At 38.1% G+C, this 20884-nt stretch overlaps 1 protein-coding gene across 3 annotated transcripts in view; it reads right to left on the reverse strand.

Annotated features, from left to right (window-relative positions):
• The window catches only part of fnip1 (folliculin interacting protein 1), a 66343-nt gene extending 45789 nt beyond the window's left edge, over positions 1-20554 (reverse strand). For 2 of the 3 annotated variants that reach the window (XM_052099521.1, XM_052099519.1), the window contains exon 1: positions 20363-20554. In XM_052099521.1, the coding sequence (XP_051955481.1) occupies positions 20363-20451 (89 nt within the window). In that variant the 5' untranslated portion in view covers positions 20452-20554. Of the gene's footprint in view, positions 1-15221; positions 15682-20362 lie in introns of those variants that run through there. The other variant, XM_052099520.1, reaches the window with a different exon arrangement.
• Positions 20555-20884: the final 330 nt, after the last annotated feature.

The following is a 20884-nucleotide window of genomic DNA, read 5'->3' on the forward strand; positions in this document are numbered from 1 at the left end:
TGTTAACTGTTTTCCCCACTCGACCCCGCTATCGTTCACCTCCCTCACTAGATCTGCCCCCTTGTTCATCTCTTTGATTCCCCGGCTCTTGACCCTACGCTTCCCACGACTACTCTTCATTGGATTTGCCCCTTGTATGTACTTTTGCCTGCCTGCAAATAAACGCAGTTTTTGACTTACATTGTGACTGTCTCAACTTGTGTGCGTTACAAAATAACCAACCTCACCGTTGACAGTCACAATGCCCCGCGCTAAGGAGTCGCGCAGCTCACTAGAGCGGAGGTGCACGCCACATTCGGCGCGCGGAGCTACAGTGTGGATAGATGACCACGCGCTCACGGCCCAGGGGCAGCAGGTATGCGCTATTTCTGATTTTTTTTACCCGGTTTCACCTGTGTCTGCCCCTGAGCCCGTTTATGCATGTCTGAGCGCCGTGAACTCTCCACCCCCGGAGAGGTTTTATGGCTCTTCCGACGCAGACCAAGGGGTTTCTATGCAAGGCAGCGGTTATGTAACTCATAACCCCGCCCTCGACATTATGGACCCAGCGGCCCAACTCGTGGGTTTGCGTCAGGGGGAGCCAAACCGTGAAGGCTTATATTATGGATTTTTGTGTCCTGGCGTACCAGGTGAATTTTAATGAGGTGGCTCTGAAGACCATTTTTCAATGTGGTCTGAATGAGCCAACCTCATCATTAATGCCTGGTGGTCGCTGCCCCCTTAACCTGGCTCAGTTTATTGACCTCGCCCTACTGTACTCTGGTTCCTCGTTCACTGTGGGGAGGCAGACACTGAACCAGCTCCACACCAAGACCCCGTCTCGAAGCCTACCACGGCCCCAGTCCCTAAGCCTACCACGGCCAACGAGCCAGCGCCCATGCCCGCCACGGCCAACGAGCCAGCGCCCATGCCCGCCACGGCCAACGAGCCGGCGCCCATGCCCGCCACGGCCAACGAGCCAGCGCCCCTGCCTGCCGCGGCCGGTGAGCCAGCGCCCATGTCTGCCACGGTCAGCGAGCCAGCGCCTGTAGCCTCGACCCCCCCTGAGCCAGCGCCTGTAGCCTCGACCGTCCCCATGGCCACGTCCCCTGTTGGCCGAAGACGTAAGAGAAGGAAGAGGGCCCCTTCTCCCCAGTCTCGTCTTGTGCTCAAGACCTCTGCTCCGCCCTCAGAGTCTTCCACGGCTCTGCAGACCTCTGCTCCGCCCTCAGAGTCTCCCACGGCTCTGCAGACCTCTGCTCCGCCCTCAGAGTCTCCCACGGCTCTGCCGGGTTCTGCTCCGCCCTCAGAGTCTCCCACGGCTCTGCCGGGTTCTGCTCCGCCCTCAGAGTCTCCCACGGCTCTGCCGGGTTCTGCTCCGCCCTCAGAGTCTCCCACGGCTCTGCCGGGTTCTGCTCCGCCCTCAGAGTCTCACGCCCGGTTTGCTATTACGAGCTCTTGCTCGTAAGCTCTCTCCCCCCTCTGACACACATGCACTCCGCGAGCGTGCTCTCTTCCCGCTCATCTGCCAGAACATTATGACCACCTACACTCACGCGCATCCTATCCCCACACATTAGATTCACCTGCACTCGTCTCGTCACCTTCATTGTTCACACCTGCACCTTCCCCTATATATATCACAACCCTTTCGTTTCACTCGGGTTGGTTATTGTATGTATTTAGATTCCTGTATGTATTTAGATTCCTGTATGTATTTAGATTCCCGTGTTTTGACCCCCGCTAGTCGCGTCTAGTTTTGACTTCCCCACTCTTCATTATTCCTTTAGTTTGCCAACTCCCTATTCCTCTCGTTTCCCTGTCTTTCGCTCCCGCTTATCCCGTCTTGTCTTGTCCATAGTTGTTAACTGTTTTCCCCACTTCGTTCACCTCCCTCACTAGATCTGCCCCCTTGTTCATCTCTTTGATTCCCCGGCTCTTGACCCTACGCTTCCCACGACTACTCTTCATTGGATTTGCCCCTTGTATGTACTTTTGCCTCCCTGCAAATAAACGCAGTTTTTGACTTACATTGTGACTGTCTCAACTTGTGTGCGTTACAGTTATACATTATTTATACAATATGTTTTTACATTATACATTTTTAATTTAAGTGTACAAGTGCAGATTGGTCAAGTGTTCAATAAATGTATTTGTTGAGAAATTTTGTCTATCTTAAGTAATTATTTGTGTTACATTTTATCTTTCAAATAAAAGGTTCAAATAAAAGGTTAAAAACAAGCACATATCGGCCAAAATAAATCGGCAGCATTTATCGGCCGACCCGGATTTCAAAAGATCGGCATCGGCCTGAAAAAACCCATATCGGTCGACCTCTATTGATGATCCTCAACTTTTGGGAGAATATTCTGTGGACTGATGAGTCGAAAGTCGAAGACAGGGGTCCTGTTACATCTGGTGTGAATAAACTACAGAATTCCACAAAAAGATAAACATACCTACAGTCAAGCATGGTGGTGGTGGTGTGAGGGGCCAGGGCGACTCGCAATAATTTAGGAAAACATGAATTCTGCTCTCTATCAGAAAATTCTAAAGGAGAACATCCGGTAATCAGTCCATGAGTTAAAGCTCTAGTGCAATTGGATTATGCAGCCAGACAATGATCCAAATCATAGGAGTAAGTCCCTCCAGGCACATCCGTGTCCCACATGAGAGGCATATTTAGTGCTTTTGAAGCAAGGTGACTTTCATAAGGTTTCTTATAAGGAAAATGCGCACAGACGTGTCTGGCATTAAGAGTGTCAAAATAATGTATCTTAAAAAATATATATACATCAATGTTTACGTGTTGCATCAATGACATCGCATCGTTGGTTATTTGATCGATGCATCGACCCAGATCGATGGATCGTTACACCCCAAGAGGAGAGATTCAAGTCTTTCACTGAATCTGTCTGACACTATTTAAATAAATATTTACAGTTAAAAATGTTTAACTGCTTGATATCGTGTACTAGATACTGTATATAACCACAATATTACCATGCAGTTCTGTGCTTTTGAATGCCAGCGAGGATCACTCTGAAGCTCTCTGGTTACACTGAAGTGCGTCATTGTGTTCAGGATGCAAATAAGTGGTTTTGTGCCCCTCTGAATAGATTGTTTCAAGGACTTGCATCGGTTAACAGCAGGAGGCGCTTCATTCATATTGACTTGAATGTGATTAATGTTACATTAACATTATTCTCATAAAATGCCGTTTTTAAAATGTGGACCATGTTTTGGACCAGGATGCTCCCTAGTTGCCTAGAACTAACAGAAATTAAAGTGTTTAGAACTGCAGCAATGAAGCAAGATGGCTGGATCCGTGCAGTAGTAACAACTGTAACACACTTTTTATCTATGGTAGATGAACAAACTTTATGCCAACTAATAGTACATTTGAGAGGTAGATCTCTATAATTTTACTATAATTCCCTTCCATTCCCTTCCCTTCATAAATCCCACCAACATTTAGTCATTTAGCAGATGCTTCTATCCAAAACGATGAACAGATGAGGAACATAAGCAATTTGTAACACAAAACTCAATATTAACAGTATCGAACTGCAAAGTTCTCAGAGTAGCTGGAGAAGAATAGAAGCAAGCGCAGAAGAAAGAGTAAAATTATTTTCATGTATATCTAAAAAAATCTATTCTTACATTGTCCGCAGGTCACACAGACAGTTTCATTGATTATAATGGGTGCAATCCAATATTCCTGATCTTTTCACTGAGGAAATAATTGTGAGCAAATTAAACTACGACACAATTTCATTGCCTCTCACACAAAAATGCTCAGTATCAACCAGTATGGATGAGTCACTTCATTTGTTAACTCAACAACCTTAAAAAAGCCAGTAATGATACCAGAATTAGGGCTAGGCATTTTCCTGATTTTCTTTATTAGAATTTGTGTTTTGGCACTGTTTAAAAAAATATATATATTAAATCAAGAAATTGAGATTGCATGTTGATGAAAAGTCCTATAATGAATAGAACTTGGATTTCTTTAACCAGGTTGCCTTGCATTCTAATTAAGAACATACAATTTGAATCATGTTGGAGTACATTTAAATGTTAAAAAAAATTGAATCGTGAATGGTCCATAAATTTGATAAAAATCGAGATTTGATTTATTTGCCATATCGCCCAGTCCTAACAGAGAAGCTTCAGAGTCAGTAGCTTTCTAATTCCATTGTTATTTTTTTACATCAGGGTTTCCCAAATGGAATATGCAAACCCCTGGGAGTTTGTGAGGGAACACTAGGATTCTTGAAAGAGCGTAGAGGTTGCATATGAAACAAAAAAAAAAAAGTGTAATTTACTGATTTTTTAAAAACACTGACAGATAATTAAACATTTTGTCTGTCATTTAACAAATAAAAAACATTTAAACCTTAACTTAAACCAAGCATGTCAATTTTTCTGTTAACCAACCTTGAGTCTATGGCTTCAATGCCTTTCTCTCCCTGTCAGTCATTTGCATGAGTGTGCACTCTTTCTTCTTGCACGCCCTGCATGTGTGTGAATTTATGTAAATAGACCAAGAATGCGCGCTCCCATCCAACTGACTTTTTGGAGACTGACTTTTTAATGCAGAGGTAAATTATGCGCTACTCACTTTCATTATCATGTTTTAAAAGTAACCTTCATTAACCTGACATTGTTTGCCATGTATTCCAAAAAAGCATTAGATGGGTGACGGCTGTACCTACATGGGCTGTACTGTTAACTGCTTGTGTGTTGGTTCTGTTCACTGCCGAACCAAGTTGTTGACGCAGGCTTCTGATGGGTCTTAAAGCAGTTATTAAGGTGGTTGCCTACTATTTCCTTGCACAGCTGCCAAACCTCAAAACTACTTCCTCTTTTATAATTTTCTCTTCATTTAATAATAATAATAATAATAATAATAAATTAACTAATAAAATAATTAAAATTCAACTTGGTTTTAAATTAACTTTACCATAATACTAAATGACAGATTATGCTACATGTCAGTATGTTGTTGACCAATATCATTATTATAAAGTTTTCTGAAGAAATTCAACATTTTCACAAAGCAACCAAGAAAATAATATATAAGAAAATATCCAATAAACGTTTAAATGTAAATAATTTCTGAAGAGAATATCTTAAGGCAAATATGGTCGGTTTGCTTCCTAATATGTAGTATAATACAGAATTTCAGTAAAGTTAATAATGTTTTGTTTAAAAACCCTATATTTTGGCACATAACAGTGTTGTAGCCGTTTTCCTTGTCAGTGGTGGTTAGACTGATTGGCTGTCTATCAGTTTGATCACCTCTATAGGCTTAAAAAAAAAAACAAAAAAAAAAAAAAAACAGTTGAGTAGCGCAAGTGGATGTTTGGATATTTACATATCGCGATACAAACAATAGCACAAAAAAAACCTCTGTTGATTGACACTTTAAAATCGCCGCCACGATATAGTATTTATTGCCCAGCCCTAATGACAGGTTTTACTTGCTTTTTACTTAAAGCTATGGAGCTTTTACATCTTTCAGAGGAGCAAACTGTAATTTAATGCGTCCGGTCATGTGACTACTTGCATGACCCATGGAAAAAAATCAAGCTACTGCTCTTTCAAAGTTGACATTTTTATTTAATACATCAACAACACTTTTTCGAACCTTCAATTTCAAACTAACTTTCAGTCACAAATTTAACTGGTGGGATTATTCTTAAATATTTGTTCACTTCTCTGGCTTTGTTACAATTTCTTAAACTGGCAAATTGCCAGAAAATCTTCTTCAGATTTTTAAATAATTGGTCATCTTCATACCTATGACCTCTAAACAGAAAAGGTCTGTAAAAATATATGGAAAAGACAATAAGGGTTAAAGCGCCCGGGTTGGGCACAAGGCATAGCTCTGGTACAATTCATTTTACACCCCAACCATAAAGTGTCAGGGGTGGAGACATCACTGAGCACACTGTCAGTTGACTAATGAGCTTCCTTCAGCTGTCAGCTGCCATTGTATGGGTCGCTGTTCCGACAGCTTCTGCATTGCTGCCATTCCACAATGACGGAGATGAACCAAAGTGGGAGCTGTTCGGGGAAGAGATGGGATGAGATATTTACACTTATAAGTTTGTAAGAAGCTGATTAATGGGAAAGCGGGGGTTGTTTATTGGGTGGGATTTTGAGTGGGGGACTTTGAAAAAAGAGAGCAAGGAAAGGGAGCAAGAATGTCAAATAGACAAGTTATTTTTGTGCTCTGCGTCAATGCAGGTGAAGAAAGGCACAGGCCAGGTGCTAGAGTGCATGGCTGTTTACTCTTCCCACCAATGGCAAACTCCAATCATCTGTGCTCATTCCCTTCTGACAGGAAAATTTGTGGAAACATATCTGTGATGATGGCAGAATCATCCACTATATCAGGGTTCAAGACAAAAGACCACATCATTAGCCTAGTTTCCATCCACTTTTCACTTTTATAATTATTTTGTTATCAACAAAGTGAAAATGCATAAAAAAGTTTGCGAAATTGCCGTCTTCTGCGTGTTTCCATTCAAATGGTGTGCGTGATGACGTCATGCCTAAAAAAACACTTTGTTGCATACGTTTTGGTTTATCACAAAATAAATCTGCCCTTAAGCCATTTCCATAGAGAAATGTGTTTTTATCATTAATTCGCCTCCCAGATGTCTCTAATTTCTTTCCTCTGAAGTTTTGGTAAAATGGGGAGATTATTGAGACAATTCATTGAAATTAGCCAGTTTACTATGATTTTAATTAACAAATAAATGCAATCAGAAGGGAGCAGTTGTCCTTATGATAGGACTGTAATATTGGTTCTGATGTTGTGCACCAGTTCTGACCCTAAAGTGAATCGTCATGGCCCTGTTCAAGCTGACAACCTGCACTAAGTAGTGGAGGAAACTTTCAGTCTTAGTATAAGGAACATACATTGATGTGTATATGCGGTGTGCACATTTTCTGAAGCTCAGCAAATGCATGTGATCCGAGGTAAAGAGGGTTAGCTTTAAAATATTTAAATGTTTTAAAATGTTCAAAAGCTAGTTTTCTGTAAGTAAACTCATTGGACAAATAGTTCTGATAGTTTATAGTCTTGAAAAAAAGTGCAGAACATTCTGAAAATGTCATTCTGCTGACTTTTTTGTCTACAGAACTGGGTAAGGCTAATTTAAATTTGTGTAAAGAAAAGACATATGTAGGTCAAAAAAAAATTGTTTTGTTATGGTAATTTATTTTTTCAATTTAATGTTTTTTTTCATAAGGAAATTAATTTAATACAGGGAATTTTGCTGGAATTTTTCAAAAGTTAAACAATAAATTTATAGAATTGGGCTGTTAGTGTTCAAAAAAAGCAAACTGATGCTTTTCTCCTATAATAGTGTATGTTTTTGTATGTTTTCTTTTTTTATTAAAACATCTTTGTGCAGAGAAATTATATGTTTTTGTATTGCGGGCTAATTCCATGACTGCCGTCTATCATTTTGAATGGTGTAAATAAACAGAAGGCTACCGCGATTAATCAAAAACAGTGGCCATTCATTTGTTTTCTGTGCACTTGTCGATGTGCATGATACGAGATATTTGTGTTGGCACACCTGGAAGTGTCATGTTTGCAGCATCAGATCTATATGCCGTTAAGATCAACCTATAATCAACTACAATAAATTGCCTTTTAAGGATGTATACTAGGGCTGCACGATTTTAGCAAAAGTCATAATGGTCGATTATTGCTCTTGATATTGTAATCGTGATTATGAACGTCGATTAAAAATTTTAATTACTATGACGTCACAAAGTCAGCAACCGTGTGGTTCTTCAGAGTAGCAGATTTCAATGGTGGATATGAGCTGTGCTCCAGTTTCTTTTAAGCATCTTTTAAGCATTATAATGTATTGTATTTTATATTGTAATGTTTGTAAGGGTAAGGCAAATTAAAATTATGGTAAATTGATATCTATGGTATAAATTGAATTATTGCTAATTTACTGCTTAATTTATTAGTCAACATACAGTAAATAATATGGCATATTAAATTTTCAAACTTATTAACAGCTGAATTAAATCAACCAAGATACTCTGTTCAGTAAGACCTTTCATGGAGAGACAGGGACCATTCATCCCATTACATCTTCAATGGTGATCTTGTTTATGTAAGATCATCGTTAGATCATTTTTGGCCTCAGTGGTTGCACTTTGGAAATGAAAAAGTCATTTGCTTTTAGAATTTGTGCAATTCGTGAAAATGTTAAATCTACTAATACCAACTGCTTGACAAATGGGTCTTTTAAGAGCAGACGCGATAATGACGGTGATTCCTTAAATATGCTATTTAAGCCATATTCTTTATGTTGGCTACACTTCCAAAACACACTTAGAACAGTTAAGCTGAATTAATTTAATGTTATTTTGTACAAATCAAATTCACATTGGCCTACTTATTAACATGACAAAACAAAACTTATTACATTTGTAATAAATTGTACACAGAAATTGAGCAACGCAACAAACTCTCATTACAATGACTGCCGTCACTCACTGCAGGTTTACACAGTTTGAGATCTGTATTTCGACACGAGCGCAATGCCTCATTAAAAACAAAGCTGTCTAATCAGCATAACTCAATTATTTACAACATGTCTATGACTTAATTAGAACAGGATAATTTTATTATCGTCGCGTTGCTCATTTGCAGTGTATTTAACATCTACGTCCCAAGCGAACGGTGCAATATGCAATGAATCAAAGATATTTACAAAGTGATATTCACTCTTGTTCTACAGCTTCTTTTCAAGTGTCAGGTGATGTTTCTTCAGTATTAATTTTCGTGTGATGTGCGAACAGAGCAACGGACATAGTAGTGATTGGTTAGAATACTCAACCACTGCAAAAACATATTGTAAATAGAAACCATTGATGCAACAGGAGCAGACTTAAACTGAACGCTGTAATCCTCAGTTTTCACGATTATGTAATCGTGGCAGCCGTAATCGTAATTGTGATTAAATGGATTAATTGTGCAGCCCTAATGTATACCTTGTCATCATGATTAACACAGGGTAACGATTGGGGCAAATTCTGTCATGTGACACTACATTTTTGCGTTAATGCCAATTTTATTGACAAAAAGTGTTTCCAAACCAGTTTTTTCTTTTTTTCGAAGAAACTTTTTTCGTAAAAAAAATCCTTGGATGGAAACATAGTTATTGAGAATCACCTTCAGTCCTCAGACAAAACAGACAGTTTGAACCAACAGAGTGCTGTTTTAAGGAATAGATGCTTGGTCTTATGAAGCAGGGCAGGAGCAGATCCGGGGTTTAGTTTAAATACTCCACAGCAGAGACCCAGCAACAGCATTTAGGGGATTCAGCATTCCTCAAATGAGCCAAGAATAACTTTCACTACAGGCTGTCAAACATACAGATATACTGGCTGTGCACAAATTGAGAGACAAAACAGCATATCTATTCCAGCAATACACCAGTTATTCACTTTTAACAGGCTACTGATATTACAGATTAAAATGAGTATGAAAACAAAAATGCTTTGCCGGGAGCTGCGATGTAAACTAAAGCCTACTGGCTATTTTTAAAAAGGCATGAACCCTGGCCCAATTTTATGTTTCAATAAGAAGTACGTCAACAGGCCAAAGAAAACTGTGCTCCTCAAGGCATTTGACGGGGACTTTAATGTCAGAATCAGATTTACAACAGTTGTCAGCGGACGGTGTGATTTTGCTAATACGCACTGCTTCTCTACAAGTTGGCTTTTTCTCTAAACCATCTTTGGAGGGCGTTTTTTTTTTTTAAAGGGGGCGTGTCTACTTCAACAGCTCAAATCTCATGGAAGTTCCATAATGGCTAATATCCCTTACGGCACCTTCAACCTCCTCAGACCTGAGCATGACTGCGGTGTGCATTTTTATTTTGAGGGGGCACAGGGACACCAAGTTCAAGGTTACAGATTAATAAGTTGGAGTGCGTGGCTGGCATTTTTAAGCAGTTTCACATCACTTTTTTGTGATTTGCCACGTCTTTTGTACAGGCAAGTGATTTATTTTTTTATTAAACGACATGCAGAAAAATTCCTTATTACCTGTCAGATATCACTGAAATGAATGCCATGAAATATCACACGTCTCTGTAACAGCCCTTGGCTCAGTAAACAGCTGTGAAAAAGATTTCCGCAGCTAGATTATTGGTTTAGCCAATTGGAAGACTTCCTGCCTGTCAATCATTGTGCGCGTTCACAAGGCAGCCCATAAATGCTTATAAGTGCGGGGCTGTGACAGCACTAGTCTGTATAAACAAACAAAAATGTGACCGCGGGCACAGACACAATCTTTATTTAGCCAATCAGAAAACGTTTATGTGCTTCCTGCCTGTCAATCATAGACTTCTCATAGTATAGACGTTAACTAGGGATGCACCGATCCGATACCTGAATCGGCATCAGCTCCGATACAGACGTTTTTAAATGGATTGGGAATCGGTCCGACCCAAATACGATACTAAGTGTTAGTTATGTTTGTTACTGTCAAGCTCAAAAGACTGTGAGTCACAAAAGGCTGCGTTTAATAAGTAAATATATAAAATGCACATGCAGCTCCAGCACGTTATTGAATGGCGCTGCTCCGTTTACACACACTCTCTGCTATTTTTACCCTTCACAGCAGTGCGCAATATTTGAGCGCTACCCACGAACAACATCTCAGATGTAGATGCTCAATAGTTCGGTTCACTTATAATAAGCATTTAGAACGGCACCGGAGGTGCATTTTAACAGAATTTAAATAAGAAGTGAATTAAACTACTGTGAACTTGCCTACAAACAGACACATACAAGACTTCCTGGAGAGTTTAGAATGTCAAAATAAAAGTGTGATGGTTTTAAAGTTAAAGTTAAAGGTGTATAATATATTATTATTATAATAATTTGTTTACAAATTTTTATAAAATTTAAGTTGAATGGGTTCCAAAAAATAACTGTGTGTATGAAGTGGACTGATATCTTACAACTAATTTGAACAAAAAAGAGAGACATAAAGAAAAAAACGGCTTTGTTTGTACTGAAGACTGGAATTACTGTTAATTTTGCTGCTACATTATCCAGTATACTAGTTAACAATAAAAGTTTCTCAATAAGCTATAAATATTGAAATAATGTGTAGTTAGAGGTTTGTGTTTCTTCACATATTAAAGAGTACACCCAATAAGCTCCACACAATATTGTAAAGATATTCTCAACTGATTATGCAAAAAAACAACACTGATATCGGATCGGGATCGGCCGATACTGAGAATTCTGATAACGGAAGAGAAAAGTGGTATAGGTGCATCCATAACATTAAAATACTCATTGTTTCACAAGCATAGCCACAAGTAAACAAATTGTTAACATGATTTTAGTGTCATAAAACCTTACAAGTTTTTTTCTGTGAAAAAGCTTCATCCAATTTTAAACTTCTCTGTCATAACGATGTAATGCTGTAAACCCGGTAATCAGAATTTAGTCATCCACCACAGTTTTTTATTTTAACAACTTTACAGCTCAAATAATACAAAAGTTTAACAGAAAAAAAAATTATCCAAGTTTTTTCATAAAATTACAAGCTATAAAATTTCTGCCTTTTATCCCTCTAAACAATGTACCCATTCATTTCCATTCTAGTGCCACACGGTTAACTAGATTTTTGCTTTTTTAAAACAAAAGGAGGGGCAAGTCATCACAAATGCTGTCAATTTAACTGAACTTTCACTTAACTTTGAATATTCATTTAATATGAAATGCCCTGACACATTAAATTGAGCGGTTGTAAAACATGCTATGACTGTTTCTGACAGATTAGGAAAAATTTGCTGAAATTCTGGGTGAAAAAACTAATCTAGACCAGCGGTGTGAAGACCACGGGCCACGACTGCTCTGATGTGGCCCACAAGAGATTTTAGAAATAGAATAGTATTTAACAGGAGTTTGGAATACTCCAGATTTTCACGGTTGAAGCACCACACAAAAAGAATTAAGCATTTCAAGGATTGGTATCAGATGAATTATTATCAGAGCAAAGATACTTTGCTCATGTACTTGTTCTTGTTATAATGTCCTGATACCAGGCATCAAACAACAAAGGAGTCCTGTCGTTGTACAGTGGGAGTGGCAGCAAAGAAACGTACATGTTGGGCACACTCTCTAAGAATGACCTTTGTAGCGCTGTGAAGTTGAATCAATTGAAAATAATTGTTTTTTTCTGATGTTTAATTGAAACAGAACAAATTACTCTCAAGTGGCCCATGAGTGAGGACAGTACAGGCATACAGATGTGCAAGTGTATTAAGCTTTCACCTATGCAAATACAAAATAAAAGAGAGTGCAGTAATTTGTATGATTTTTTTTTTTATTGTAATGCAAGTAACAACAGAATAGAAACTAAAATTAAATTACTAAGGAGAGTAATAATGATTAGGAGTTATTACTTGCATCACAATAATCTGATTATGATTATTGTGATGGGTCACACCCAACACTGCTCAGTATCAGCTCTACGTGTTTTGCAGTGACACTGAATGGACATCAAAGGACGAAAGTGGGAATGAGTATAATATTTTGTATAACATCACTGTTCCATTAAAAGTGTTCTTTGTGAATGAAATAGCATATCCTTTATTAATAAATAGGACCAACTGAAGCATACCATAGAGCAAAGTGTGATTAAAACTAATGGTTGGCTGATATATCGCTGTGGGAGATAAATCAGCCGATATTCTGAATGTTTTAATTAATCGCATAGGCCGATAAATTTTCCCATTTGGCCGATTTGTTTCTTGAGGGCGCTGAGAATAGCAATTGCCTGTTAAGCAACCGAGACATGTAAACGACCAGTCACGGTTCGTTTAGTTGTTACATGCCATCGTGCTACTACAATAATAAGCATGTGTTCAACTCAGTCTCATTTATACAGTGCACAATCCACAGGATCTGCTGAAGTTGTGTGAGGTTGGTTTATTACATCTGTTTAAACGAGATATGCACATATTTGCAGACAGTACACATTAGTTTTATAAAAAAAATTGTATCATTAGACAAGACAGTTAAAAGTAACCGGGAACTGTTGAGGAGAGAAACTGAGAATGAAACAGGCGAGCACTTTAACATCGAGCTCAAACACATCTGATGTAATTCACGGACCTCATGAAAATCCAGCATTTTCTTCCCATTGAGCTCATCGAATATCTTCCTCTAAAGTGCATATTCCATCAGCCAGAATCAAAAACCTCAGCATCAAAAGTGCTCTTGCTGGATCCGCAACTTCAAAGTAAAAGCTTTAAAGTAAAAGTAAAATCACGTGTGCTACAATTAAATAACCGTCTGATCACGGTTATTTGATTAACTGCGGTTATTTGGCATATCCACAAAATCCAATTTTAATGACCAAATAAGGAAAAAGTGAATACACTGTATAAATGCCATGAACAGCACATTTGTGTGTCAACCAGCCCCTGTCCTGAAGAGCATGTGAATCAGCAGAGGCTCATGCCAAAGTCCTGTTAAAATATAAGAACAAGTATTATCTTTGATACTGAACACAATGCACTCCAGATCCACTTTAAAAGATCGTGTAATGGCAAATGTTCTTGGTTCATACAGGCTGTGTTAAAGACACACAGTGACAAAGAGGAGATGCACGCTTACTCTTTCTGTGGAGTGATAAAATGATGAAACAAAAACTCAAAGGTTTGGCTTAATGACAAATAAGGGCTGGTCGGTTTAAACAGAGCATTAAAATAATTTATGAATATTAAGAAATTAGGAAAGAAATATTTTACTATTGCATAATAAAATATAAATACAATAAAATATATATTCAATTATATTTAAGTTTTTATTTTAAAACTTATCAAATATATGACTTCAAAAAACAATTGCAAATGTAAAATTGACCAAACCTAAAGTTGACCAAAAATAGAGATATATTTGAAATATTTTGATATTTAAACATTATTTTTCAAGTCTTTCATAAGTTTTTAAAACCTTAAAAGGTAATCATAGTTTATTCCTATTTTATTATTTGATTTTTATATTTGAAGTTAAATATGTAAAAATGAATTCTTAAGATGTATGAAGCATACATAAAAAAAAATGACAATTTTACGACAATTAATCGTCACAGCCCTAAAACAGACAATTAATAGTCAGCAAAATTTCATAATTGTGACAGCCCTAGCTACAAGTAAATGTCTTATTCACTATGCACTGTATATGCAATTGGCTTGATTATGTATTTTTTGAGAAAATGTGTTTGCCATCGTGGACATGCAATCCATGGTTGCTGGACAACTGTGTGTAGTTATTTCCTTCTTCCTAATATATTAACAATTTCTTCATGTGCAAATAAATTACTAAAATTGGATGACTAAACAGAAATCAGAAGAAACTGCCATCCACTTAAAATACAATATTCTTTTTTTAGATTATTTTTTTCCAAAGTTAAAGTTTTGTGTGAAATTGAGTAACATAGTGGTAAATAAGATTTATAATTTTTTTTTGCAATTTTATGTTTATGGTATTTACTAAATTACATTTTGAGATTTATCGACATTGTATCATCAGCCTATAGGCAACCCTGCTCTCTGGATTTCGGCATCAGACATAAAAAAACAAAAAACACATAGCCTGCAACTGCATTTAGTCCCCAAGCAAAAGTTTGAACATCCCTGATCTAGAATTTCAGACTTCACGTTGAGCAGGCCAGCGCTGCTCGAAAACTAAGAATGAGTCCTAAAACCATTGAACGTAATCTCCTATGCGCTACATGATACCCAATCATAATTGTAGCAAACAGCAAGGAAGACAAATATTCTGCAGAGTAAATGCTCTCATTAAGAAGGCAAAACACACCAGTTAACTTCTAGTTCTCCCATAGTGAAGCCTGTAGATTCTGCCCCCAAAAAGGCAGAAGTTGTTAATATACAAACACAAACTTTGTACCTTGAGTTAAACTGATAGCCAAACGTTGGTAAATAAATTAAATTGTACTTTGAGTTGTGCAGTTATATATATATATATATATATATATATATATATATATTTTTTTTTATACATTTTTGCCATAACTTAGCCTCTGAATTTAAGGTGTGCTTTTACAGCAAGTATTTTCTAAAACTTACAAATTAATAAAAGCAATAATTTATATTTGATAATTTACAGCACACAGTTCAAGCAGAAAGCAAGCATACATCAGGTACCTCGGCATCTTTGTGATTCTGCCATTGTCCTTTCCCATCCTCCCCTAGCCCTGGTCTCACTTTTCCTCACCAGAGAGCGCCGCTAAGAATAGCACTGAACTAAATTCACAAAACAACATGAGACTGTCAGGTGACCTCCAGGCAGAGCTGGACAGTGCGTGGACAAAGGCATCTGTACATGCTGGTTAGATACGGTGTAACTGAAGAGAGTGTGAGCTGAACTGATCCACATAAGAGAGAACTAATCTGTCTCGGGCTCCCACCTCTGACCAAAGCACGCAGCCCTGCCCTCAAAGGACAGTCAGTGTAAGATTGCATTGGGAGCAAGCAGGCATTACATAAAGAAAGTATCCAGACCATGACGCAGTTCCTGTTCGCTAGCTGGGGTAATTTTTGAATGCATGCAGTGGGAATTTTTCCAGCCTGAATTCCTAGCAGCTAGCTCAACTAGAATATAAACAAAACCCTGCTTTGCTGCCAAGGACAATCACAAAATATATAGAAAAATAATAATATGAAAAATAAATAGCCTTTATCAACTTTTAAAAGAGAAAACACTTTCTATACAATCACTTAACCCTTATGCAACCTTTTTTATCTTTCATTTATGTTTGTTAAGAGGATGATAAAGTAGACCGTTTTAAATGTCATCTTCAAGCTGAACAGCTTTTGATAGTAATAATAATAACCATTGTGATTTTGCTTCTTTTCATCTCCAATGCCATTAGTATGTTGATTTAATGTTTACATTTTTAAATATTACCTAGTTAAATGCACACTTGCATTTTTGTTTTATCCCCTTTTTCTCCTGATCTGGAATGCCCAATTCCCACTAGTTTAGTATGCCCTCGTGGTGGCGCAGTTAATCACCTCAATCTGGGTGGTGGAGGACAAGTCTCAGTTGTCTCTGCTTCTGAGAATGTCAATCTGCGCACGTGGCTCGTCTCTACCCTCCCTAGCAACCGGGCCAATTTGGTTGCTTATGCAGGGTTTAAACTACACGATTTTAAGCCCGTTTTTCGCTCGTCGTCAGTTTTGTGGTGATCGCTGACAAAAGCCCGAAATCGTAGGCAAATCAGAGCTCGCTCCCATGAGCGATGATCGCAATGTATGAATTATCAAAGACGCGATCTGGGAGAATTGTCGATGCATCGCCGATGTCAGCGAGATATTTGGAATGTCAAATATCTGGACCAGTCGGCGATTCCAATTATGTTTTGACTGAATACAACAGCAGCGTTGACCTACAGCCAATGAGAGAGCAAGAAACAGGGCACGGGAAGTTTCAGTGTGAGTCCTGATGTACCTGCAACAGGCTGCGGTATTGAGAAAGTCACATTGGACCGAAGCAATGGAGGAAAATTTTGTGGAACATTGGCAGGAGAACCAGATTTGATGTTTCATCTGAACTGTACCACAACTGGGTGGAGAAAAAGAGTTGGAGAGAAATTGCCAATTCTCTTGGACAGTCAGGTAAACAAATGGATAGATTTTTCAGTACAAGGTACTTTTTCATATTGTAACCAATAAAATATATGATGCCTTTAGGCAATTAAAAATATACACATCATATTCTGAAACAATTAACATATGATCATGTATTTGTTTTCGTATCTCGTATCACTTCTCGCATGTACTCTGTTTTGAAAAGTAATTAGGAGTCCAGGCAGAGCTGTCGGGGATTCGTCAACAGTGAAATGTCTTGTAATACATTCACCCCTGTCGCCGATTCCTCGTGTAATTTGAAAACGCTACGACTTCAGTGACAAGACAGACAGTTGTGTAATATGACTAGTACCACGATCCAACGTCTTTGAAAGTCGTGAAGTGTGTACGAGGCATTAGGAGACCTGGCTGGAGTCACTCAGCACACCCTGGATTCAAACTCGTGACTCCAGGGGTGGTAATCTGCATCAATAAGCCGGGTCACATAAGAAACCACATTGGCCTGGTTGCTAGGGAGGGTAGAGTCACATGAGGTAACCTCCTTGTGATCAGGATTAGTGGTTCTCGCTCTCAACAGGGAGTGTGGTCAATTGTGTGTGTGGATTGCGGAGAGCAGCATGATGCTCCACATGCTGCAAGTCTCCACAGTGTCGTGCACAACGCGCCACGTGATAAAATGCGCAGATTAACTGTCTCAGAAGCGGAGGCAACTGAGACTTGTCCTCCGCCACACGGATTGTGGTAACCGCACCACCACAAGGACCTACTAAGTATAGGTATTAAAATACATTTAAGAGCTAGGTAATGTATCAAAATGTGAACATAAAATTCACAAAGAAGCAAAATCACTATGGCTATTGTTATTATGAGAGTTGTTCAGCTGCAGAGTGAGGATGACAATTTTAAATTCAAAAATCTACTTTATATACCCCTTATAACACACTGGTTACATTTCTCATTTCTGGACTGTACAGGTATTGTCAGTTTTGCTCTCATTTGGGTTGTCTTTCTTAATTCATAGATTACTAAATATTCGATCCTGCTTGTGAAAATACTGCACATGCCCAAAAGTTGACCGCATGAATAAACAGATGCCTAAAAATGCAATAATTTGCTCAGCTGAACTCTTTATATCATGCAAATTATAATGTGATACAATTTTGATGGATATTGTCTTAAAACATAATATAAATCTATTTAATATAAAATGTATTATACTGTGTGTGTGTGTGTGTGTGTGTGTGTGTGCAAAATAAATAAATAAATAAATTATATATAATGTATATCTCAGCAAAAGCGAATTTTTTTTAAAGCCATGATGTTAGAAATAGCAATAACACAATAGTCGGCCCAATATTCCATATTTGCTCCACTTTCACATGATCTGGTGGATCAATACATTATAAACACTTATTTTTGGAGCCATAGCGTATAGTTGGCACATGGCAACAAGACATCATGAGGTCAAATCATAAGATACAATGCATGAAATCAATTTAATTAACAGATAAAAGCAAATCTTTAAATCTTGCAGGGTTGCAAAGGAAATGTTGATTTCCACAAGGGTGTTTGAGCTGTCTAACCAGACGAAACCCGAGCAAGTGTGTGAGACAGTCAGGTCTCTGAGATTGGAAGTAATGCCCTGTCATGGCAGCAGAGAACACAAAATCTTTTGGCACAATCTAGAACAATGTACAGTATGACGATTTGTCCCTGCCGAAGAAATACGAGTAGCTCTTCAGTTCTTCTTAGAGGGGTTTCCCTTTTAAGCCAGCGTCACAACAGAAGACTCAAAACAACTCGATTTTGGCCTACAGGTATCACGCTTGCCGGCTTTTTTGCGAAGATCTCGTTCTCTTCAGAGGTATGACTAACTTACTGACTCACCACAACTCTCTCTCGCTGTGTGCCCCGTCAAGTGGAGCTCGGCGAAATAACAACAGGAGTACCATGTGAGCATCATGAACAATTGCAAAAGAGTAATTTAGGATGTGATTCATGGAGTAACATTACCTTGTGAAAGTGTGTGATTGTGAATTCATCCCCGAGGCTTACCATACAACACATATGTCCACATGCAGCTTTCACAGTGTAAAGAAATTACGTTATATAAAAACAAACTGTTGTGCCTCCGCTTTTTGATTTCATAATCATTGTATTATAAGAGAAAAACGCAGGAAAACCAATTGGTGAAAGAATAACTATAGAATACATTCAGCATTTGTGATGATCTGCAGCTTAGAGCGATCAAAGCTGAAAATGTAAAGATCAGCTTGACATCTTGTCAATTCTTCAGTAAAAGAAGAAGCTCATTGGTCACTTGAAGAGAACACAAGAGTCAACCCTGGCAACAGAACAACTTTTTCTGTCATGTTGAACTTTTTAATTTATGAACATGTTTCTGTTCATATTTATATATACAGATTTAATGGCTGCATGGCAAAATGTAATGAGCTGGCAACTCTTTAGTATAAATAAATACCAGAGATTTGCACTGTTTTCCAGACTTCTCCAGCTGTGCAGTTCAGTAATGTCTGGGAAAGCATAAACCTGGTGGCCCAAACACAACCATTCAAAGGCATTTCATCACAGGAGTTTAACATCTTTAACTTTAATTTGCACATTCAGCTGTGATGCAGGTTATTTCGATAGGTCAACAACTAAATACCAGTGACTCCTAAATGCAAGGTTGATAACAATACCACTCTGCTTACACTCTACAGTAGAGTACATATGTGATTTAGTGTCAAATGCAGAAGAGCCCACATACCTTTTATAATATGTGAATGGAACTGTATCAGGATGTAATTACCAATTCGATAACAAATTTCAAGAAGTTTAAAAAAGGATTTCCAAAAGCAATTAGCAAAGTTTATTAATTGGTTTTAATTAGATCATATAACTAGGAGAAGCATTCCCCAAAACGGTGCAGTGAGTGTTAATAAACAGCATGATAGAAAGATACATACAAAAGCACAACAGCTTAAAATGTTTAATATAACATTTATTAGTATGCGTGCCGAATTTGACTTTCAGTCAGAAATGAAATTACAATCTGAATAGACAATCAGCGCCTTCGTGAATCCTGCACGTTTAAAGAAAACACATTAACCTAACAACATATGAAGAAGACAACACGCATTTCTGGATGTATTAATCATCCACACACTCACTGCACGAGACTGTTTGATGACACGGTCACGTGCCCTGCCTCTCGCGCGCGCTCACGCCAGCGTCTTATCACAACAAAACAAGCTGCTTTAATAATCACCGACATAAAACTCAAGATTAAATTGACTAAATAACGGACTAAGTGCATTTAAAATGCACCTTTATACTCTAAATTGTATTATTACTTCAGTCAAAAATCATCGCTCTCGCGATGTCATTATTTGAAGTAAACTCGCAACGCGTTCAACACCAAAAGCGTCCAATAGGAAATACAATATATTTGGAGAATAAGTACGCGGTGAGACACAAATTAAATTCGAGAATTCAACAAACGGCCAGGCAATGCTACCATGAGGCTAAACAGACTGCACGCGGAACACCTCATATAACTGTAGCCTAAAATATATTATTCTACCTATAGGTTTGAACAAATATTACAAAAACATAATAAGTGTTCGTTGTGCCCTACATAATTCTAAAGCCACTCTGACTCTAGATGAGATCATCTCAAGTTCGACACGTACCTGAATACCGCATCCTCTTTGCTGCATTTCGCGGGCGGTGAAAATGCATTTCTTTTGTTAAAAAGTTTGTGAAATAACGTGGGAGCCATATTGGACCCACAATTTCGAAATAAAAATCCCTTTTTCGGCTCAATTCCTGAGACACACTTGAATCCTGGAAGTGGACTCCATTTGTGGGCCAGTCATATGACCGACATTAGTCACACGAGCTGCTTGGCAACGCCACTGCTCTCTGATTGGTCAGTTGTTCGCCCTCTCTCTCTCTCTCTCTCTCTCTCTCTCTCTCTCTCTCTCTCTCTCTCTCTCTCTCTCTCTCTCTCTCTCAATTTTAATTTTCAATTTAAAAGTACTTTATTGGCACGATTGTGTTTACATACAATATTGCCAAAGCATTAATACACAAAACAGATAATGACAAGACAAATAATAATAATAAAATAGTAACAAATAACAATAAATATGTAATTAAAATAAGGTGCCAGGTAATGAATCAAATAAAATAAAAACTATAATAACAATATA

Source organism: Xyrauchen texanus, chromosome 31 (genome assembly GCF_025860055.1).
Source record: "Xyrauchen texanus isolate HMW12.3.18 chromosome 31, RBS_HiC_50CHRs, whole genome shotgun sequence".
In the NCBI taxonomy this organism is placed as follows: Eukaryota; Metazoa; Chordata; class Actinopteri; order Cypriniformes; family Catostomidae; genus Xyrauchen; species Xyrauchen texanus.